Source organism: Acomys minous (assembly GCF_964271855.1).
Source record: "Acomys minous genome assembly, chromosome: 12".
In the NCBI taxonomy this organism is placed as follows: domain Eukaryota; kingdom Metazoa; phylum Chordata; class Mammalia; order Rodentia; family Muridae; genus Acomys; species Acomys minous.
The window spans coordinates 90,595,449-90,612,145 of NC_140493.1; the positions used below are offsets into that span (position 1 = coordinate 90,595,449).

The 16,697-nt window shown below is 45.4% G+C and overlaps 1 protein-coding gene across 11 annotated transcripts in view; it reads left to right on the forward strand.

Annotated features, from left to right (window-relative positions):
• Positions 1–15,707, forward strand: part of CDK12 (cyclin dependent kinase 12) — an 82,289-nt gene extending 66,582 nt beyond the window's left edge. The window contains exons 15-22 of one of the 11 annotated variants that reach the window (XR_014773317.1): positions 2,071–2,164; positions 2,779–2,901; positions 5,294–5,402; positions 6,649–6,750; positions 10,399–10,645; positions 12,689–12,816; positions 14,518–14,614; positions 14,741–15,707. Coding sequence is in view for 1 of the 11 variants with exons in the window: in XM_084751094.1 (XP_084607220.1) it covers positions 2,071–2,096 (26 nt within the window). In the remaining 10 variants the exon portion in view is untranslated. Of the gene's footprint in view, positions 1–2,070; positions 2,208–2,778; positions 2,902–5,293; positions 5,403–6,648; positions 6,751–10,398; positions 10,646–12,688; positions 12,817–14,517; positions 14,679–14,740 lie in introns of those variants that run through there. The other 10 variants (XR_014773318.1, XR_014773320.1, XR_014773319.1 and 7 more) reach the window with 10 other exon arrangements.
• Positions 15,708–16,697: the final 990 nt, after the last annotated feature.

The window sequence follows — 16,697 nt, forward strand, 5'->3', positions numbered from 1 at the left end:
CTTTCAAGAAGGAAAGTGTCTCATCCACAGTCACACAAGACTATTGAGCCTTCTAGGACTAGCTCCCAGAAGCAAAATATTAACCTACATGAGTCAACTTTTAGATTATCAGTTCCTGATAACTCCAAGTTACTTTAAGAAGGAAAAAACCCTGAGACCCTAAAGGGTGAGAGACAGAATTTGAGGAGGAAAGTAGATTCAAAGTTATTAGTATAAAACCATATTTCTACCTTCAAGAATAATCTTAGTGACCAGGTATGGTGACATACGCCTTTAACCCCAGGGATCAGCGAGTGGAGACAAGCAGATCTTGAGGACAGGCAGAGCTACATAGTGAGACCCTGTCTTAAAGAAGTTAAACTCATCAGGACCAGTAAGATAGCTCGTAAAGGTGCCTGCTGCCAAGCCAAGCAAACTGAGATCCATCCCTAGGACACACAGGATGGAAGGAGAGAACCAACTCCTGCAACCAATTCCTCCACAAACACACTATGGCACGGACACCCCTCACATACACATAAAAGAGATGAATGTGATTTTTCTAAAAAATAACACATTTTATAATTTTTTTGTAGATAAGGACTCTGATTTGTTGGGAAGGTAGCCACAGCCAAAGACCCTAATGCCCTTACAGTTACCCCAAGTTTTTAAAGGATCTTTAGCCATTCATACTAAATCCCAGCTTAGGCTCTTTGGCATTACAATAAAGCTATGTTGGAAAGAATCAAAACAGAACACTTTGTTGTTTTGAGATAGGGTTTCTCTTTGTAGCCCTGGCTGTCCTGGGCTTGCTTTGTAGACCAAGCTGGCCTCCAGTTCACAGAGATCTGCCTGCCTCTGCCTCCCGAGTGCTGGGAGGCATAGGCGTGCATCACATGGAGCAGGTTGCTCCCAGATTCAAGGAAATTGGTGGAGGACCTTCTGCCCTTCTCTTGTCTGTGGGGAGGAGGGAGCAGTATTTGGTGTTCTTGGACTATGCATCAGAAAGTGTTTCACGGTGGTCAGAACACAAAATAACCTCACCAGGTGGCTGGCCTATGGGACAGGTACTGTGAGTCCTCTCTTCCTGGAGCTAGGTCTGCTGCTCTTTCTCTGGACATTAAAAAAAAAGATGCTGAAAGAAGGAGGGAAACACTAGGCAACTTGGAGATTGTTATGGTCTGTGTTAGGGGATCTGCCAAATGCATAACAAAGGGGCAGATCCCATTATGATTCATTTTACAGCTAGTCCATTGCACTATAGTTGACAGAATACAGGAATGTGCAGTTGATCTCTATGCAAAGACTTTGTTCTTACCTAGGAAATGTATGATAGACCTACTTGGCCAAATTGTAACAAGTCTGCTCTCCTGAGAACCTTTCTGCTTCATAATTAGGGCCATTTTCTGCCTCAGAACTTCTCTTAAGGAAGCTTTGATAGGGGTAGGAGGAGCTGGAGAGATGACTCAGAGGTTAAAAGCACTGACTGCTCTTCTGAAGGTCCTGAGTTCAATTCCCAGCCATCACATGGTGGTTCATAACCATCTATAATGATATCTGGTGCCTCCTTCTGCTGGGCAGGCACACATGTGGGCAGAACATTGTATATACAATAAATAAATATAATATATAAATAATAATTTTTAAAAAAAGCTTTGATGGACAAGAGAACCTCAGTTCGAAGCTGATGATCTGGCCTAAAATTAGGATGCCTCCTCCAGATTAGAATCTTGCCTTAACCTTGTGTAAACACTAACACACATTACCCTGTATAGTATTCCCGTGTTCCACAGCTTCTATTCTATTGAACTTCCTGACATATGTCTACATGTCAGAGCCATAGTTTCACACTTACCAGTCTGGAAGCTAGTTCCTTGGAGGTGGAAATCTGGAACAGTCAACTCTTCCCTGGAAGAATTCTTAAGATTCATTTGATACTTGGGAAATTCAGGTTTAAGAGACTTGGAGAAACAGCAGTTATCACACTGTCACTGGTGCCTGTCAACACTGTAATCTCCTATGCATGACCAAAGCAAACCTATGCTGTTTGGTCCCTTGCCTTGGGTCTGATGTAGCCTCTTTTCTTTACAGATGGCAGCAGCAGGCATGGCCCCTGAAGAACGTGAGGACATCCATCAGTTACCTTGCGTCCAGAGCCTGTCAGTCTCATCCACAATACTTGAAGGCAGGTAGGAACTTAAAGCCAGTCAGAAGCTACTGGCCTTGATTGTACATGAAGTAGCACCCTACTCATGGCCAGGAAAGTTTTTTATCCTTTTCCAGAATCTCCAACAGAGTTTCCTGAGCTTTATATTAGGCTGCATTCTGGAATCCTGCCTTCTAATTAACAAACTGTCTTCCAGCTAGAATGGGTGAGCCCCTCTGTAGCAGTAGCAAGCACTTCCTGTGTTAATGGATTTTCCTCTACGATGGAGTATTGACATTATTATTCAGTTACTTTCAGCCACCTTTAGAATGAATATCTCACTTGCCCAGACCCCTTCATACACAAATCACCCCCTCCCCAAAGCTGTGTTTAATTTTTTTTGTTTTCTATTTCTTTTTTTTTTTTTTTTGGTTTTTCGAGACAGGGTCTCTCTGTGTTGCCTTGACTGTCCTGGACTCACTTTGTAGACCAGGCTGGCCTCGAACTCACAGTGATCTGCCTGCCTCTGCCTCCCGAGTGCTGGGATTAAAGGCGTGTGCCACCACGCCCAGCTGTTTTCTATTTCTTAAGTTTAAGATAGAACAATACCATCTCTTCTCATTGCCTCTGACCTCTAACTGCCTTCTTTCTAGATTCAATGGAAGATTCTACCTATCCAAACAGTGCATGAGACACCAGAAGCAGAGGCCTGCAGCCTGCTTCCTCTCTCTTCAGTACCCAGAGCTGGCACCTCCACCGCCTTCTTTTGCTAGCGGGTATGCTGGTTCCCCCACCTTACAAGTGATGAGGTCTATCTCTTGTGTTTGTCTCCCTCCCTCCCTGCCCTCAGGTGAGCTGGGAAGGACTACAGGCTCTCCATCTAGCTTCTCAAGGAGTATTTGTGGTGTTGAGTGTCTCCAAAAAGGGAGGGCATTTGTGACTCAGCTCCGTCTCAATATTCCAAGTCCTAGTCTTGAGAGATGCCCTTCTAATGTCCATCAGGTGTCCTTTTCTGTAGTTCAGAACCATTTCTCTCATTTAGCAGATATAAGAAGGGACCAGTAAACAGATAGGCTTGGTACTGGTAAAGAGTGACCCAGTGACAAATAGCCTCTCTTGAAAGCTGAAAATCTCAAGACCTAAATAGGAAAATACTGGATCTTTTGAGATTGTTTATCTAGTGTCTGTTCTACACACACACATACACACACACACACACACACACACACACACACACACGGTTTCTGTGTAGCCCTGGCTATCCTGGAACTTGCTCTGTAGATCGCGCTGGCCTTGAACTCCTAGAGATCTGCCTGCCTCTGCCTGCGCCACCACCCAGCTTAGTGTCTGTTCATTGGGACCAGCGTCTTACCTCTGCCCCTAACTCCCACATACCCCAGGGAGGGGAAAAGGTATGGCTTTAGGGTGGAATCAACCACTAGATGTTATTCTCTTAAGTACCGTGTCAGCTTTATCCTGAAGACTATGGAGAGTTGTCAGGGGGTTAGAGCATCTTCCTGCCTCCTGGATGCTAGCAGTGACAGCACTTTATCCTTTCAGCTCTCTGGCCCCTGTCTTGGCGTTGCCTCTCTCACTTATGCAGCACAGACAGCAGAAGGCCTAGATGCATGACTGTCTGAGCCAGGTGCTACTTCTCTGGGAGCGTGTGTGACAGAGTCAGTAAGAAAGATAAATCAGATGTTAGGAAGCAGGAAATGTCCCAGGAAGTGGTCAGGTAGTACATATGCATGAAGTTCCTTGATGGCATAGAGAGCTCCAACATTTACAACTGCTACTTGTCAGCCAAGGCTACCTGGCCAGTGGAGCAACTGCAGTCCTGATTTCTACCACATGAGGGCACTGCTGGCCAATTAAAACCCAAGCCCCTTAGGAATGGTTAGACAGGGCACTCTTTCCAGGGATAGGCTCAGAAACATACCCAGAGAGCCAGAAAACCTGGCCCAGAAGCCAGAAAAATTACTGATACCACTTGTTATTCCTTTAAAATGGCCTAAGGCCTAAGCACTTGGCCTCCAGGCCTGCTGATTGAAAGGGCGCCCAGCTGAACTTGGAAGCCGCACGTGCTCTCTCTTCAAGGTATGCCTGGTTCCAGCTGTCCAGCCCACTATCCCCTAGCCTCCAAAATGTTGTGTTCCAGTCCAGGAGGGTGGGGCTAGGTGGATTTCAGAAGGGAAAACATTTCCTCTATGCATTCAAAGAAAAGTGTCTTTGTTGATGAGAAAGTATTGAGAAACTGGAGACTGAGAAAGTAGGTTACCTCATCTCCCCTCCAACACCCCCCCCCCCCCCCCCCGACAAAACCTACAGAATTCAAGTCTAATAGATCTTTGTGTCCTACTGGGCAAAGCACACCCAGAGCTCCAGAGAGCTCTAGCCAAAGAATGTGTCAGGAAACAGCATGATGGGGGACTGGACCGCTTTGGCTGTGAGCCTCGTGTCTGCCCTATGCCATGTCATGGCTCTGCTGGTCATGTTACATGCCTTAGGGCCCTATGGGACTGAGCACCCCACAGTTTACCCTCAGTCAGAATGAACAGGCTCAGGGAGATGACAGGGTCTTTCTCCTTTTCCTCCTTCCCCCATGCCTGAAGGCCCCTCCCCAGGAGGACAGCTTGATTAAACAGTCGGTGCTGCTGGAATTACTGCACAGCTGGTGCTCCCCCCAGCACCCCGAGCAGAGCAGCAGTGCAGATTAAAATCTCCAATTAGCGTTAAAGTGAAGTGAGGAGGTGCTGAGGCTGCCAAGGCAGCCAGGCCGAAACCCTGAGTTGGCACCCTCGCTCCTTCCTGATTCTGAGTGCCACCCTTAGTCACTCCTTTGCTAGCTCCTTTCTAACAGTGCTCAGTGTCCATTAGACTTGTATCACTTGGGGTCAGAGGAGGAACTTGGATTGGAGGCGGATGCCATACCTGGCAAAATGCTGAGACTCCATAAGAATGGAAGAAAATGGAATCACTCGATGATTGTGAAGGAGATGCACTGTGCACAGCCTCCTAGACAGCCAGGCCATGGTGACATGATGCTACTGCTGTTGCCTTTTGCTGAGAGAAGGACCCTTAGGTGCTCAGGGACATGGTCTCCATGTGAAAATCCGTCTGTGTGTATTTAATCCCACCCAAATTATGGCTCTGTCCTTCCTCTCTCAGCTTTCTTGTAGGCATGGGTGGACATAGCCAAGCTCCGAATGTCACCATGCCTCGCCACCTGGGTCCCAGCCAGTTGCACTTTATCTTCCTAGTTTGAGGACTAGCAAAGGTAGGTTTACCAAGATGACTCAGACCCCTGGACATCTTACTCCAAAGATCCCGCTACCATTTACACTGTTGTTCCATACTTACCAAGTTCAGAAGCAGGGCAGTACAGCTATCCACACCCTCTGGCTGCCCTCTGTTTCTTTAAGAGAAATGGAGGTGGGTACCCAGCTGACTTAACCTACTCACACCTCTAGAAATTAGACACCAGGGCATGATGCCACCCTCCCAGATTGGCACATGCTACCCTGGCAGAAGTTCAAGTACACCCCCCCCCCCATGTCATACTCCTACTGTATGTCTTCCTCTGCTCTCTCCCTCTCCCCACATCTTTTTTTTTCCCCTCAGCTCAAAGCACAGCTGAGCCTTAAAAGGGGGGTGGGGTGGAAAGACCAAGCTGGGGCAGGGGGGTGTAGAGCGCCAATAGCACGTTTTCACCTGCCATTTAATTGGATGTATTTTTAATTAATGGGACCTCAGGGACCAACATGAGACAATCTGATCTCTGAATAGGGACAGGGGAGGGATTGGGTAAGGGAGGAGGATTGGGCCACTGGGTGCGGTTACCAGGAACCCAGGCCCATCAATCACTGGCCACTTTGCGTTCTGGCATGGAGAATAGCGAGTTGGAGGAGGAGGGGAGGCACTGGGGAAAGGTGCCAGGATTTCCCCCCAACTGCCAGGACCTCCAAAAGAGATGGAATTGTGCTGATTGACTCAGGTCTGCAGCCTAAATTTGCAGCCACAAGAGTAGGTAATGCTGTTTTCTTGCTCCTGCAATTTTGTCCACATGGGTTGATCTCAGAGAGTATAAGATTATGAAAATGAAGCCTGGTGCGGTGGCGCATGCCTGTAATCCCAGCACTTGGGGAGGCAGAGGCAGATGGATCACTGTGAGTTCGAGGCCAGCCTGGTCTACAAAGTGAGTCCAGGACAGCCAAGGCTACACAGAGAAACCCTGTCTTGAAAAAAGAAAGGAAGAAAGAAAAAAAGGTTATGAAAGAGAAGTAAAGTAGAACTTTGAAGTCCCTGAAGAGAGAGGAGAAGAGGTAGGAACCATGGTCCTGGGACTGTGGTAAGGGGGATTTGAAAAGGGCAGTGTTGGGGGCCATTTCTATGGGAAATAAGTGCCCTTACATGCAAAATGGCATGCAAATGAGATCTGGTGACTTTGGATCTGAATCTTAGAACCTTAACGTTGTAGAGAAGGGAACTTGGAGCTCATATTGCCTCACCCCTTCATTATACAGATGTGGAAACCAAGACCCAGAGCGGAGAAACCAATTGAATCCAGCCCTGGAGATACTTGATGTTCTGGATTTGAAAAGTTCTGGGAACATGGGGCAAGAAAGGTAGGTATGTGAGGAGAGAAAGTATAATCAAAAGCATAAACAGGACTCAGCTGCCTGAAGTTTCATGTCACTGTCTCCTGAGTGTTGGAAGCAGTTTAGGAAAGCCTAGCAGGTGCAGCTTATAAGTGACGTGATAGGGAATGTCCCCTTTGTGCAGCCTGTTCCAGAGGTCACTATCAGTTCTTTTCCTCCAGCCCCTCTCCTTAGAAGCTTGTCATGTTTTTTAAGGTCTAAAGGAAGGAAATGCCCTAGCTACCTCAGCTATTTAACCAAGAGGCAAATGTCCCAAGTAAGAATTTTTCTGTTCAGCCTTGGCTGTTCTGGACTCGCTTTGAAGACCAGGTTGGCCTCAAAGTCACAGAGATCGGACTGCCTCTGCCTCCTGAATTCTGGGATTAAAGGCGTGCTGGGTTACAGGTATGCTCTACTGGGCCTATCAAGGCGAAAGTTTTGCATGAAAATCTTATTACAAGTTTCCATGATATAATGTAAGCAATTGGAAATAGTGTTCCAAAATATCAACGGTAGTTCATGCTTCCTGACCCATGACTACACTGGAGACAGTGCAGGGTTCTGCACAATAAGCTAAAAGTGTCCCCAAATTCATGTAGTAGCCTGGTCTTAGAGCCTAGGCTCCCTTCTGGCTCTTGCAGGGACGGCTTATCTTGGAGAGTGGGCATATTGCCAGCCACCTATAGCTCCATTCCCTTTCTTTCTTCATTGCTCATATGCTAGGGCCAGGAGGAAGAGGACAGATGACTGTAATGGAGGGATTTCCTACCAGGTTGCCAAAGGTGGCATTTCTCAGCATTCTCCTCTTTTCTCAAAATCTTGAGCATTCTTTGACCTGTGCTTCATGAGGCTGCGCTGGGTGGCAGCAGGACAGGATGCAGGGTTAGAAGGCAGCACCACCAGAGCTGACACGCGCTCCAGTTCTCATCCTTACGTCCCTCCACCTTCTTCTCCTTCCACGGTCTTCTATCTTGTCAACCGGTTTTTACCTTCAGGTCCTTGAGAAAAGTAGGATCTGCCTTTACAGCTTCCAGCCTTATCCTGATCTGCCTTAGACTGTCAGGGGCTGTCATGGTCTGTTACTCACAGACGGGGTAAAAGGCCCTCCTATCCCCCCTAGGACAGTCTGGAAAAAAAATCCTTCTAGGTCCCTTCCTGCTTCCAGGGGCCTTGGGACTGTTGGTATCAGGAAGCTTTCCTGTCAGGAAGATGAGGAAGAAAAGAAGATAAGAGTGTTGACATTTTAGAACTGAGACCTATAGTTACACCTGAGAGGCTGGCTAGCTGCCTAGTATAGTTCAGGACGGTCATAGTGAATATTGTTAGGGGATAGGAGGCTGCTGTTCACAGAGCTGCCGTCTCCATTACGGACCACAGAGCACACAGCAAAGGAGGGAAGGTAGCTACTTTCTATATGCACTTTTTTTCTCTTGGTAATTGGTTCGTCTCTACTCCAGTGTATTGAAGGCATAGGGAAGCATTTACTCTACATTCTGGGTATTCTCTAATACTATATACTAATAACTTGAAAGCCCAAAAACTGGCCCCAAAAGAAGAAAACAGGCCAGAGATGCAATGAAGAGATGTCTGCTTTTGAAACAGTATTCTTACCGCTCCTGCAACCCCACCATCTTCATCCTTTTACATGCTGATGGATATATGCCCAAGTGTGCTAGCTCGCCTGGCTGGTGATCTTGTGTCTCTATGTAGGCAGCTTGCTTTCTGCCCCCAGCACAGAACACTTGCTAGGATTTCATACTCTTTTGTTCACTCATCTCTGTGTCTGTGTTCAGATGCCTAGGAAGGAAGTAGACTGGTGTAGCCCTGTGGTGGGAAATTGGTGGGCACTGGGGCTCACTGGGTACATATCTGCCTGTCTGCAAGAGGGGGAGGAAGAAGACTGCTCAGCAGAGCTTGAGGTTCTGGTGACTCACAGCAATGGGGGTGGTTCATGAAAACAACAGAGGGGAAGGGGGATCAAGTCTGTTAGAGTTTTCTTTTGCCCTAGTCCTGCCCACTCTGAGCTCTGTAGATGAAAAATCTCTCATCTAGATTAGGAGATATCCCAGCTATGAAAAGAAAGGGAGAGGTGTGAAAGAAGTGTGCAGGAGAGGCTGAGCTTTCCCAGTGAGGCTTCTCGTGAGGAAAGATTGACACATTGCCTTGCCATCTTCATGGACAACACAGAATATTAGGCATTGATGTGTGGCAGGGTGGCCCAGGAGTCGTAAGCACCTTCCAAAAGAGGTTTTTCTGGTAAACAGTTATTACTATTATCCCTGAGTTACATGCCTAAAACTCTGTACCCAGTTAACACAAAAGGGTTTTTTGGTGGGGTGGGGAGTAAGGGGATTGTTGCTTGGTGTTGAGACAGACCCTCATTCTGTAACCCGAACTGGCCTCCACAGCGCAAGCCTCTTGCCTCAGCTTCTGAAGTGCTGGGAGTGCAAGGATGTACTGCCATGTCTAGTGTCAGAAATGTCTTTCTTGAATAATATAATATATATATATATATATATATATATAGTGTGTGTGTGTGTGTGTGTGTGTGTGTGTGTGTTGCCTGGATGTATGTCTATGCTTACTGTACTATGGAGACCAGAAAGCAACAAATCTCCTGAAACTGGAGTTACAGATGATTGTGAGCTGCCATGTGGGTGTTGAAAATTGAAGCTGAGTCTCTGCAAGAGCAGCAGGTGCTCTTGACCACTAAGCCACCTCTCCACCACCAATACAAATTTAATAAGAAAAACGAAAACAAGACAATACTACTACAAGACCAGAACCAGGAAGGATTGTGCTCAGTGCCCTTCTCCCTGAATCAGGCCCCTGGGACCAAAGAGGTACAGCTAGGGACACTAAACTGTTGAACAGGGTATTGGTACAAAGTGGGAAATGGCTGCAGCCACAGATGTTCATAAGTGGCGGTGTTCTCTCTCAGAGGTCAGGTGAGCAATATGTATCTCCCTCCTTCCTTTCTCAGTCGGCGACTGGAACTGGCAAAGAGAAATGATAGTGACTTTGGATACTAGTATTCAGGCGCATGATAATAAATACCCAGAGTGGTGGTCTCCTCAAAGAGAGAGAGTTGTGTGGGTGTTTGGTGATAGATCATGAGTTCTTATTTGTCGCTTTCTCTTTCTTTTGTTGCTGGAAGCTTTGCTTTCTAGCCAGAGTGAGGGTCGTCTTCCTATTCATTCCTGGTGATCCAAAGATGGCTTTAGTCGGAGAAAGACAGATTAACTGTTCTTCATTCAGGAAGATAGGATCAGTTTTCCTCTTCCTCCTTCCTGGTAGTATAAGGACCTCTGGGACCCTGTCTGAAAGCTTAGTCCTGAACTAAACCAACACATCATCTGCCCTTGGATATGAGGGGAGCCTAGATATACAGTGAGGTTATAGGCAGGTATTGGGACCTTAGCCCCAGGAAGAGATACCATATTGCCCATTCTTGATCCTCTTCCTTCTCAGAGTCCTTCCTTTCTCTGCTTTTCTTTCACCTCTACTGGCCAGCTCAATTCTTGGCCACCTGATTACCTCCAATCTGGCCAGATATGGTAATTATCTCTCACTACACCACCACCCTGTCTCATTCTCTGTCTCTCCCTCCTTCCCTCTCTCTTCCTTTTATCCCAGCTGAGAGTTACCTGTATTTGAATTGTTTCTACCACCGAACATCGAAAATCTGAATTGTATTCCTAGCCTCTGCTACCCAACCTGTCTCCACAAACGGATGCCTTTGGATTGGGAAGCACTTACCGTTATCAACTTCATCCTTCCCTGTAAGCAAACCCAGGACCGGACTGCTATGTCTGTGGCAGCAAGGACCCTGCTCTGGAGCGGAGGGTAGCCCTAAAGATGCAACTAGGCTTTGGCCCTAAGAGTATGTATGCCTGTGCATTGGGCGCACTGGTTTATTAGTGTTATTTCAGCATTGTGATGCAGAGAGAGTAAGTGTAACAGCTGCTCCTTGCTTGCAGTGTTTATTGTTACCTAGAGACAACCTCCTGGCTTTTTCCCAGATCCCCCCCAGCCCAGCCCCCTCCCTGCCAACAATCCTGTTCTCTCCACACTGATGGGAAATTTATAGCTTACCCATATCATGCCATTAACTCTATCCTGTCCGTAGAGTAGATGGGTCACAGGAAGCTAAGGTGAGGGGTGGCCATGCTTTGCGCCCAGAGTGCAGTAATATATGGAGAATAGAAGGAGGAGTGAGACATGTTCTACTCTGTGTCCAACCTCAGGCCTCAGTTGTTCTACAATCCAAGTACTAACTAGGCCTGACCCTATTTAGTTTCTGAGATCATATGAGGTCAGTGTATGGCCATAGACCCAGTTGTCCTATGAGGAGAAAAGAAGAGCTTTTGATTTGGCCTTGAGATCCCAGAAGAGCTCCTCTTGTGCTAGCCTTGGGATCGTGACATCTTCCTGCCAAAATTATCTTCTTCCTTGGCCATCTCTGTAGTTCCTCATTGGATTGTCTAGACTTGAGCAAATCCAGCAAGATAATATTGGAGTGGAAGAGGACTAGGGTGGCAGAGTCCATAGCCCTTTCTTCTTGACTGAGTGAGGCAACTGTAGATGCCATGTGGAGACAGGAAGTACTAGCTCGGGAGACACTGGCCAGACCACCACAGCAGAGCTCATGTCAGACATGAGGCCTGCTGCTGAGCCTGTTGGGAAAACCGTCCAAGAGATTCCAGGTATTCCCAGCTGGCCTTGTTGATTGGTTGGGGTTCTCCTTTCTGGTCATTTTCTCCTTCGTTCCTCTTGGTTTGATAACTTGGGTAGATGCAAGTGACTGAAGAGAGAGAAGCAGCCTAGTCATGATCTTGGTAGAGCTAGAGAGAGAAAACACCCCTTTCCCTGCTGCCATCTCCTAAGGCCTTAGGAAGAGAGGAAAAGGGATTGGATTTTAGCAGAAAGGGTTTAGTTACACATATGAAAAAGTCACTCATGGAATGAAATGTTTCTCTTCAGATAACTGTCCTTCTGCCTGTGCTGAGTTTAAGTCTTGTGCTTACCCAAGGAACATTGGGTAAACATGGTTTCCCACAGAACTCCTCCACATAGCCCCAGCACAATTTCCACACAGTGTAGTACTTGAGACTTTTCATGGGGGTTAGATGACAAGTTTCAGAGGCAGTCCTGGGCTCTGCTGCCAGTTCCACTGCTTACCTGATACCCTTTGGAAGCTGCTGTGAGCCATACTTTCCCAGTCCAAAATGCAAATAAAACAACAATCCTTTAGAAGCCTGCATTCTTCGGCATGTCTTACTTTTTCATCCAAGTGCCTTTGTTTTGATTCTAATGCTTAAAAATCTACATTAAAATCTATCTCAATTCCATTGTTTTAAGGCAAATGAAAAAATAAATACAAATAAACTAATATTCTTCAAGGTTGTGAGAATTTCATCAAAGACTATGTCTTGAGCCTGGTCCTCAAGAGCATTTGATACAGAAGTATACTGTTGGGTTTTTGTTTGTTTTTATTTTTATGTGTATGGATATTTCAGTTACATGTCTGCCTGTATACCATGTCTGTCCCTGGGGCCCACAGAGATCAGAAGCTGTGATCAGATTTCCTGGAGCTGAAGTTATAGATAGATGGTTATAAGGTGCCATGTGAGTGCTAGGACTTAACCCAGGTCCTCTGCAAGAGTCGGAAGTGCTCCTAACCACTGAGCCATATCTCCAGTCCCAAATTCTGTTGTTTTTGGAACCAGAAAAACTGACATTGCTTCAAAGATTCCACGATTCCCTGAAGACTATTTTCATGTTGTATCTGTGTGTACAAGCTTGGGAGATTGTCCATGGGTTCTTTATGATGTGAAGGAAAGATAGCAGTTCCCTGGAAGAAGAAGTAGCCACAATCTCTTTTCAGACAACCTAAGAAATCAGTTCCCCAATTGTGCCTCTCTAGCCAAAAGAAGAGCCGCTGATGGAGAGCACGTGGAAGTCACTGTCTTCTTGCAAGTATAACGTCATCCAGGATAGATCTGAGAGCACAGCCATTGAAGTATCACGCCCAACACTTATAAGGCATTGCAGGTTGTCACATATACTTAATTTACCTACATTGTCCTGCTGTGCACCAGGCATTGTACTGTGTGTATTTTGTACATATTTTTAGGTCTACACAGTATTGTGTTACCTAGACATTGAAATACAGGGCTCATTTCCTATTTGTTTTAAAGATTTATTTGTTTTATGTGTATGAGTGTTTTCTTGCATGCCTGATGCCCACAGAGGCCAGAAGAAAGTTTTGGATCCCCTAGAATTCAAGTTATTTGGTTGTGAGCTGCCATGTGGGTGCTCGGAAACAAACCTGGGACTTCTGGTTTTGTTTTTGTTTTTGTTTTGTTCTTTGGATTTTTGGTTTTGGAATCTTTGGGGGCGGTGGTTTGGTTTTAGTTTTTCAAGACAGGGTCTCTCTGTGTAGCCCTGGCTGTTCTGGAACTTACTCTGAAGACCAGACTGGCCTCAAACTCATCGAGATCTGCCTGCTTCTGCCTCCAGAGTGGGATGAAAGTCTTGCACCACCATACCTGGGTTTAATTAATTAAAAAAAAAAACTGAAGAAATGGCTTTGTGGTTAGGAGTACTTACTACCAAAATAAGTTTTTGTTTTTGTTTTTGTTTTGGCTTTTTCTTTTTTGCTTTTTCAAGACAGGGTCTCTCTGTGTAGACTTAGCTGTCCTGGACTCACTTTGTAGACCAGGCTGGCCTCGAACTCACAGCGATCCGCCTGCCTCTGCCTCCAGAGTTCTGGGATTAAAGGTGTGCGCCACCACGCCCGGCTCTGTAACTTTTCATTTTCATCTTTTTTTTCTTTTCTTTTCTTTTCTTTTTTTTTTTTTTTTTTTTTTTTTTTTTTTTTTTTGAGACAGGGTCTCATTGAGCTGAAGGTGACCTTGAACTTTTTTAGAGGGTGGGGACATGTGCACACTTGGGTACATGTGGAGCTAAGAGGACAACTGGTGGGACTCGGCTCCCTTCCCCCACCATGTAGATTTCAGGGACTGAACTAAGGTCCTTGCACTTGGCAAAAAGCACCTTTGCCGGCTGAGTCATCTTGCAGTGCCTCCCTCCTCTTTTTTCACATAGAGACTCAAGCATCCCAGGTTGGTTTCAAACTCACTATAGGTCAAGATGACCTTGAATTTGTAATTCTCCTGCCTCTGCCTCCTGAACATTGGGATGATTTATCTCTGTGTATCTGTGCATGCAGGTGCCACTGAATGCATATTTTGGGGGAATTAGTTCTCCTTTCACCATGTGGGTTCTGGGAGCTGAACTCAGGTTACTAGGCTTTTGAGGCAGGTGCCTTTAAATCACTGATTCATCTCACCTACCCACCTTATACATGTTTATGTTTTTTGAATATTTATTTTTATTTGTGTGTATGTGAGAGAGAGGGAGGGGGGGCGGAGAGAGAGAGAGAGAGAGAGAGAGAGAGAGAGAGAGAGAGAGAGAGAGAAAGTGTGTGTGTGTGTGTGTGTGTGTGTGTGTGTGTGTGTGTGTGTGTGTGTGTGTGTTGGGGGGAGAGAAAGAGAGAGAGAGATGCCCTAGAGTCAGAAGAGAGCATTTTGGCTCTTTTAGAGCTGGAATTACAGGTAGTTGGAGCTTCCCAATGTGGGTGCTGGCAGCTAAACTTAGATTGTCTAGAAGAACAGCAAGCAAACCACCAAGCTATCTTCAGTCCTGTTCATTTATTTATTTTTAATTTATTTTATTATTTTATGTGTACAGGTGTTTTGCCTGAATGTGTGTCTACAGGACACTTGGGTGCTTGATGCCAGTCACAGAGGCCAGAAGCAGGCATGGATCCCCTGGAACTGGAATTACAGTACGTGGGTTCTATGAAATCAACCCAAGTCCTCTAGAAAAGCAACCATTTCTCTGAACCACAAGCAATCTCTCCAGTCTCCTTTTTATTTTATAATTGTGTGTGTGTATCTGTGTCTACCTGTAGGTATGTGCACATGAGTGCCCTTGCCTTCAGTGGTCGGAAGAGGGCACTGGATACCCTGGACCTGGTGTTACGAGCAGAGTCAGCCTCCTAGCGTGGGTGCTAGGAACCAAACCCAGATATTCAACAAGAACAAACGCTCTTAACCACTGAGCCATCTTGTCAGCCCCCATCCTATGCACTTTTAATAGTAAAATTACTGGGCCAACAGATAAAAATATCTACTCTCCATAGTTATGAATATTTTACTGATGGACTCTAATGAGAATAATACTCATTATTAATCTTCTTTCTAATGAGATTTTTTTCCTACTCTTTTTGTGTCTGTCTTGAGGCAGGTTCTCTGTATGAGTCCTTGCTCTAGAGCTTGCTATTCTGGATGGCCTAAAGCTCACAGAGCTCTTCCTGCCGCTGCTTCCCAAGTGCTGAAATTAAAGGCATGCACTACCATGCCTGGCCTTAATCTTCCTATTTTGAATTCTACAATGGCGATGCAAGAGCAAGCCACTATGAAGACATTCTTTATTGTAGTAGGTAGCTTGTGAATTCTTTCCTTCCTTTCTTTGTTTTGGTTGGTTGGTTGGTTTTATTTGGTTTGGTATTATTTGTTGTTTTTTCAAGACAAGATTTCTCTGTAGCCCTGGCTGTCCTGTTCTGGAGCTTTCTCTATATACCAGGCTCACATTGAACTTGGAGATCTGTCTGCCTCTGCCTCCCAAGTTCCTTTGTTGAGATAAGCTCTGCTGTGCACCTGGCTATTTCAAACCTGTTATGTGCTTAAAGATGGCATTGAACTCGCGATCCTCTTGTCTTTTTACCTCCCAAGTGCTGAAGTTAGAGGTGTGTTTTACCATATCTTGTTTTTATAGATTTTTTAATAGATTTTTTTAGGGTGAAAACATTTTCTGATTATTTCACTGAATAATATTCACTAAATAATATTTCGCTAAATAATAAACTGAATAAATAATACCAAGATCTGGGTGTAGTGGTTCATGGCTGAATCCCAACACACAAGAGGATGAAATAAGAGAATTGCCTAAATTTGAGACCAGTTTGCCCTACAGAATGAGTTCCAGATCAGCAGTGGGTAAAGTGAAACCCTGCCATTACAAAAAACAGAGCAGGCTGGGTGTGGTGCTACATGTTTTTAATCACAGCTAGTCATAGCTACATAGTGGACCCTGTCTCAGAAAAACAAAGGCTGGGGAAATGGCTCATTCAGTAAATGTGCCTGCCACATAAACACAAAGGCCTGAGTCCACATCCCCACAAACACACTTGTAATCCCAGCACTAGGGCTAGGGTAGAAACAGATGTGTCCTCGGAGCTGCTGAGCAGCCATGCTGACCAATTGGTGATTCTTTGGTTCAGTGAGAAATACTGTGTCAAAAAATTAGGTGAAGAGTGATAAGACTCATCAACCTCTAGGATTTACCTACATGTGTGATTACACATGTACCCACATATGTACATATATACATACAAAAACCCAAGAGGCCCCTGAACTGTATTACTTTGTAAAACTAATAAAAAAAATCTAGAATATTGATCTTGATGCAGTCTATTAATTTTGTAAAGATTTCTGTCATTTTCAGTTGCAGTGTGTGTATGTGTGTGTGTGTGTGTGTGTGTGTGTGTGTGTGTGTGTGTGTATTGGGGTGGGGTATGCAGCATGCCTATGGAAATAGATTTTTTTCTTTCTACCATGTGGGTCCTGGTAATGGAACTCAAGTTGTCAGACTTGGTGACAAAGAGACTTGACTTGCTGAGATATCTCACTAGTCCCAAGATAACTGTAGTTTTACTAACCATGTACATTTGGGTGAATAAGTGCTCTACAATTTTATTTCCTGTTACATTTGTTTACCCACCTCTACAGGGAAACTGCTGAGCAGAGAAGCTGGAGTGTAGCTTGGTGGTAGAGGCGCTTGCCTAGCATGCACAGGCTCCGGGTCCT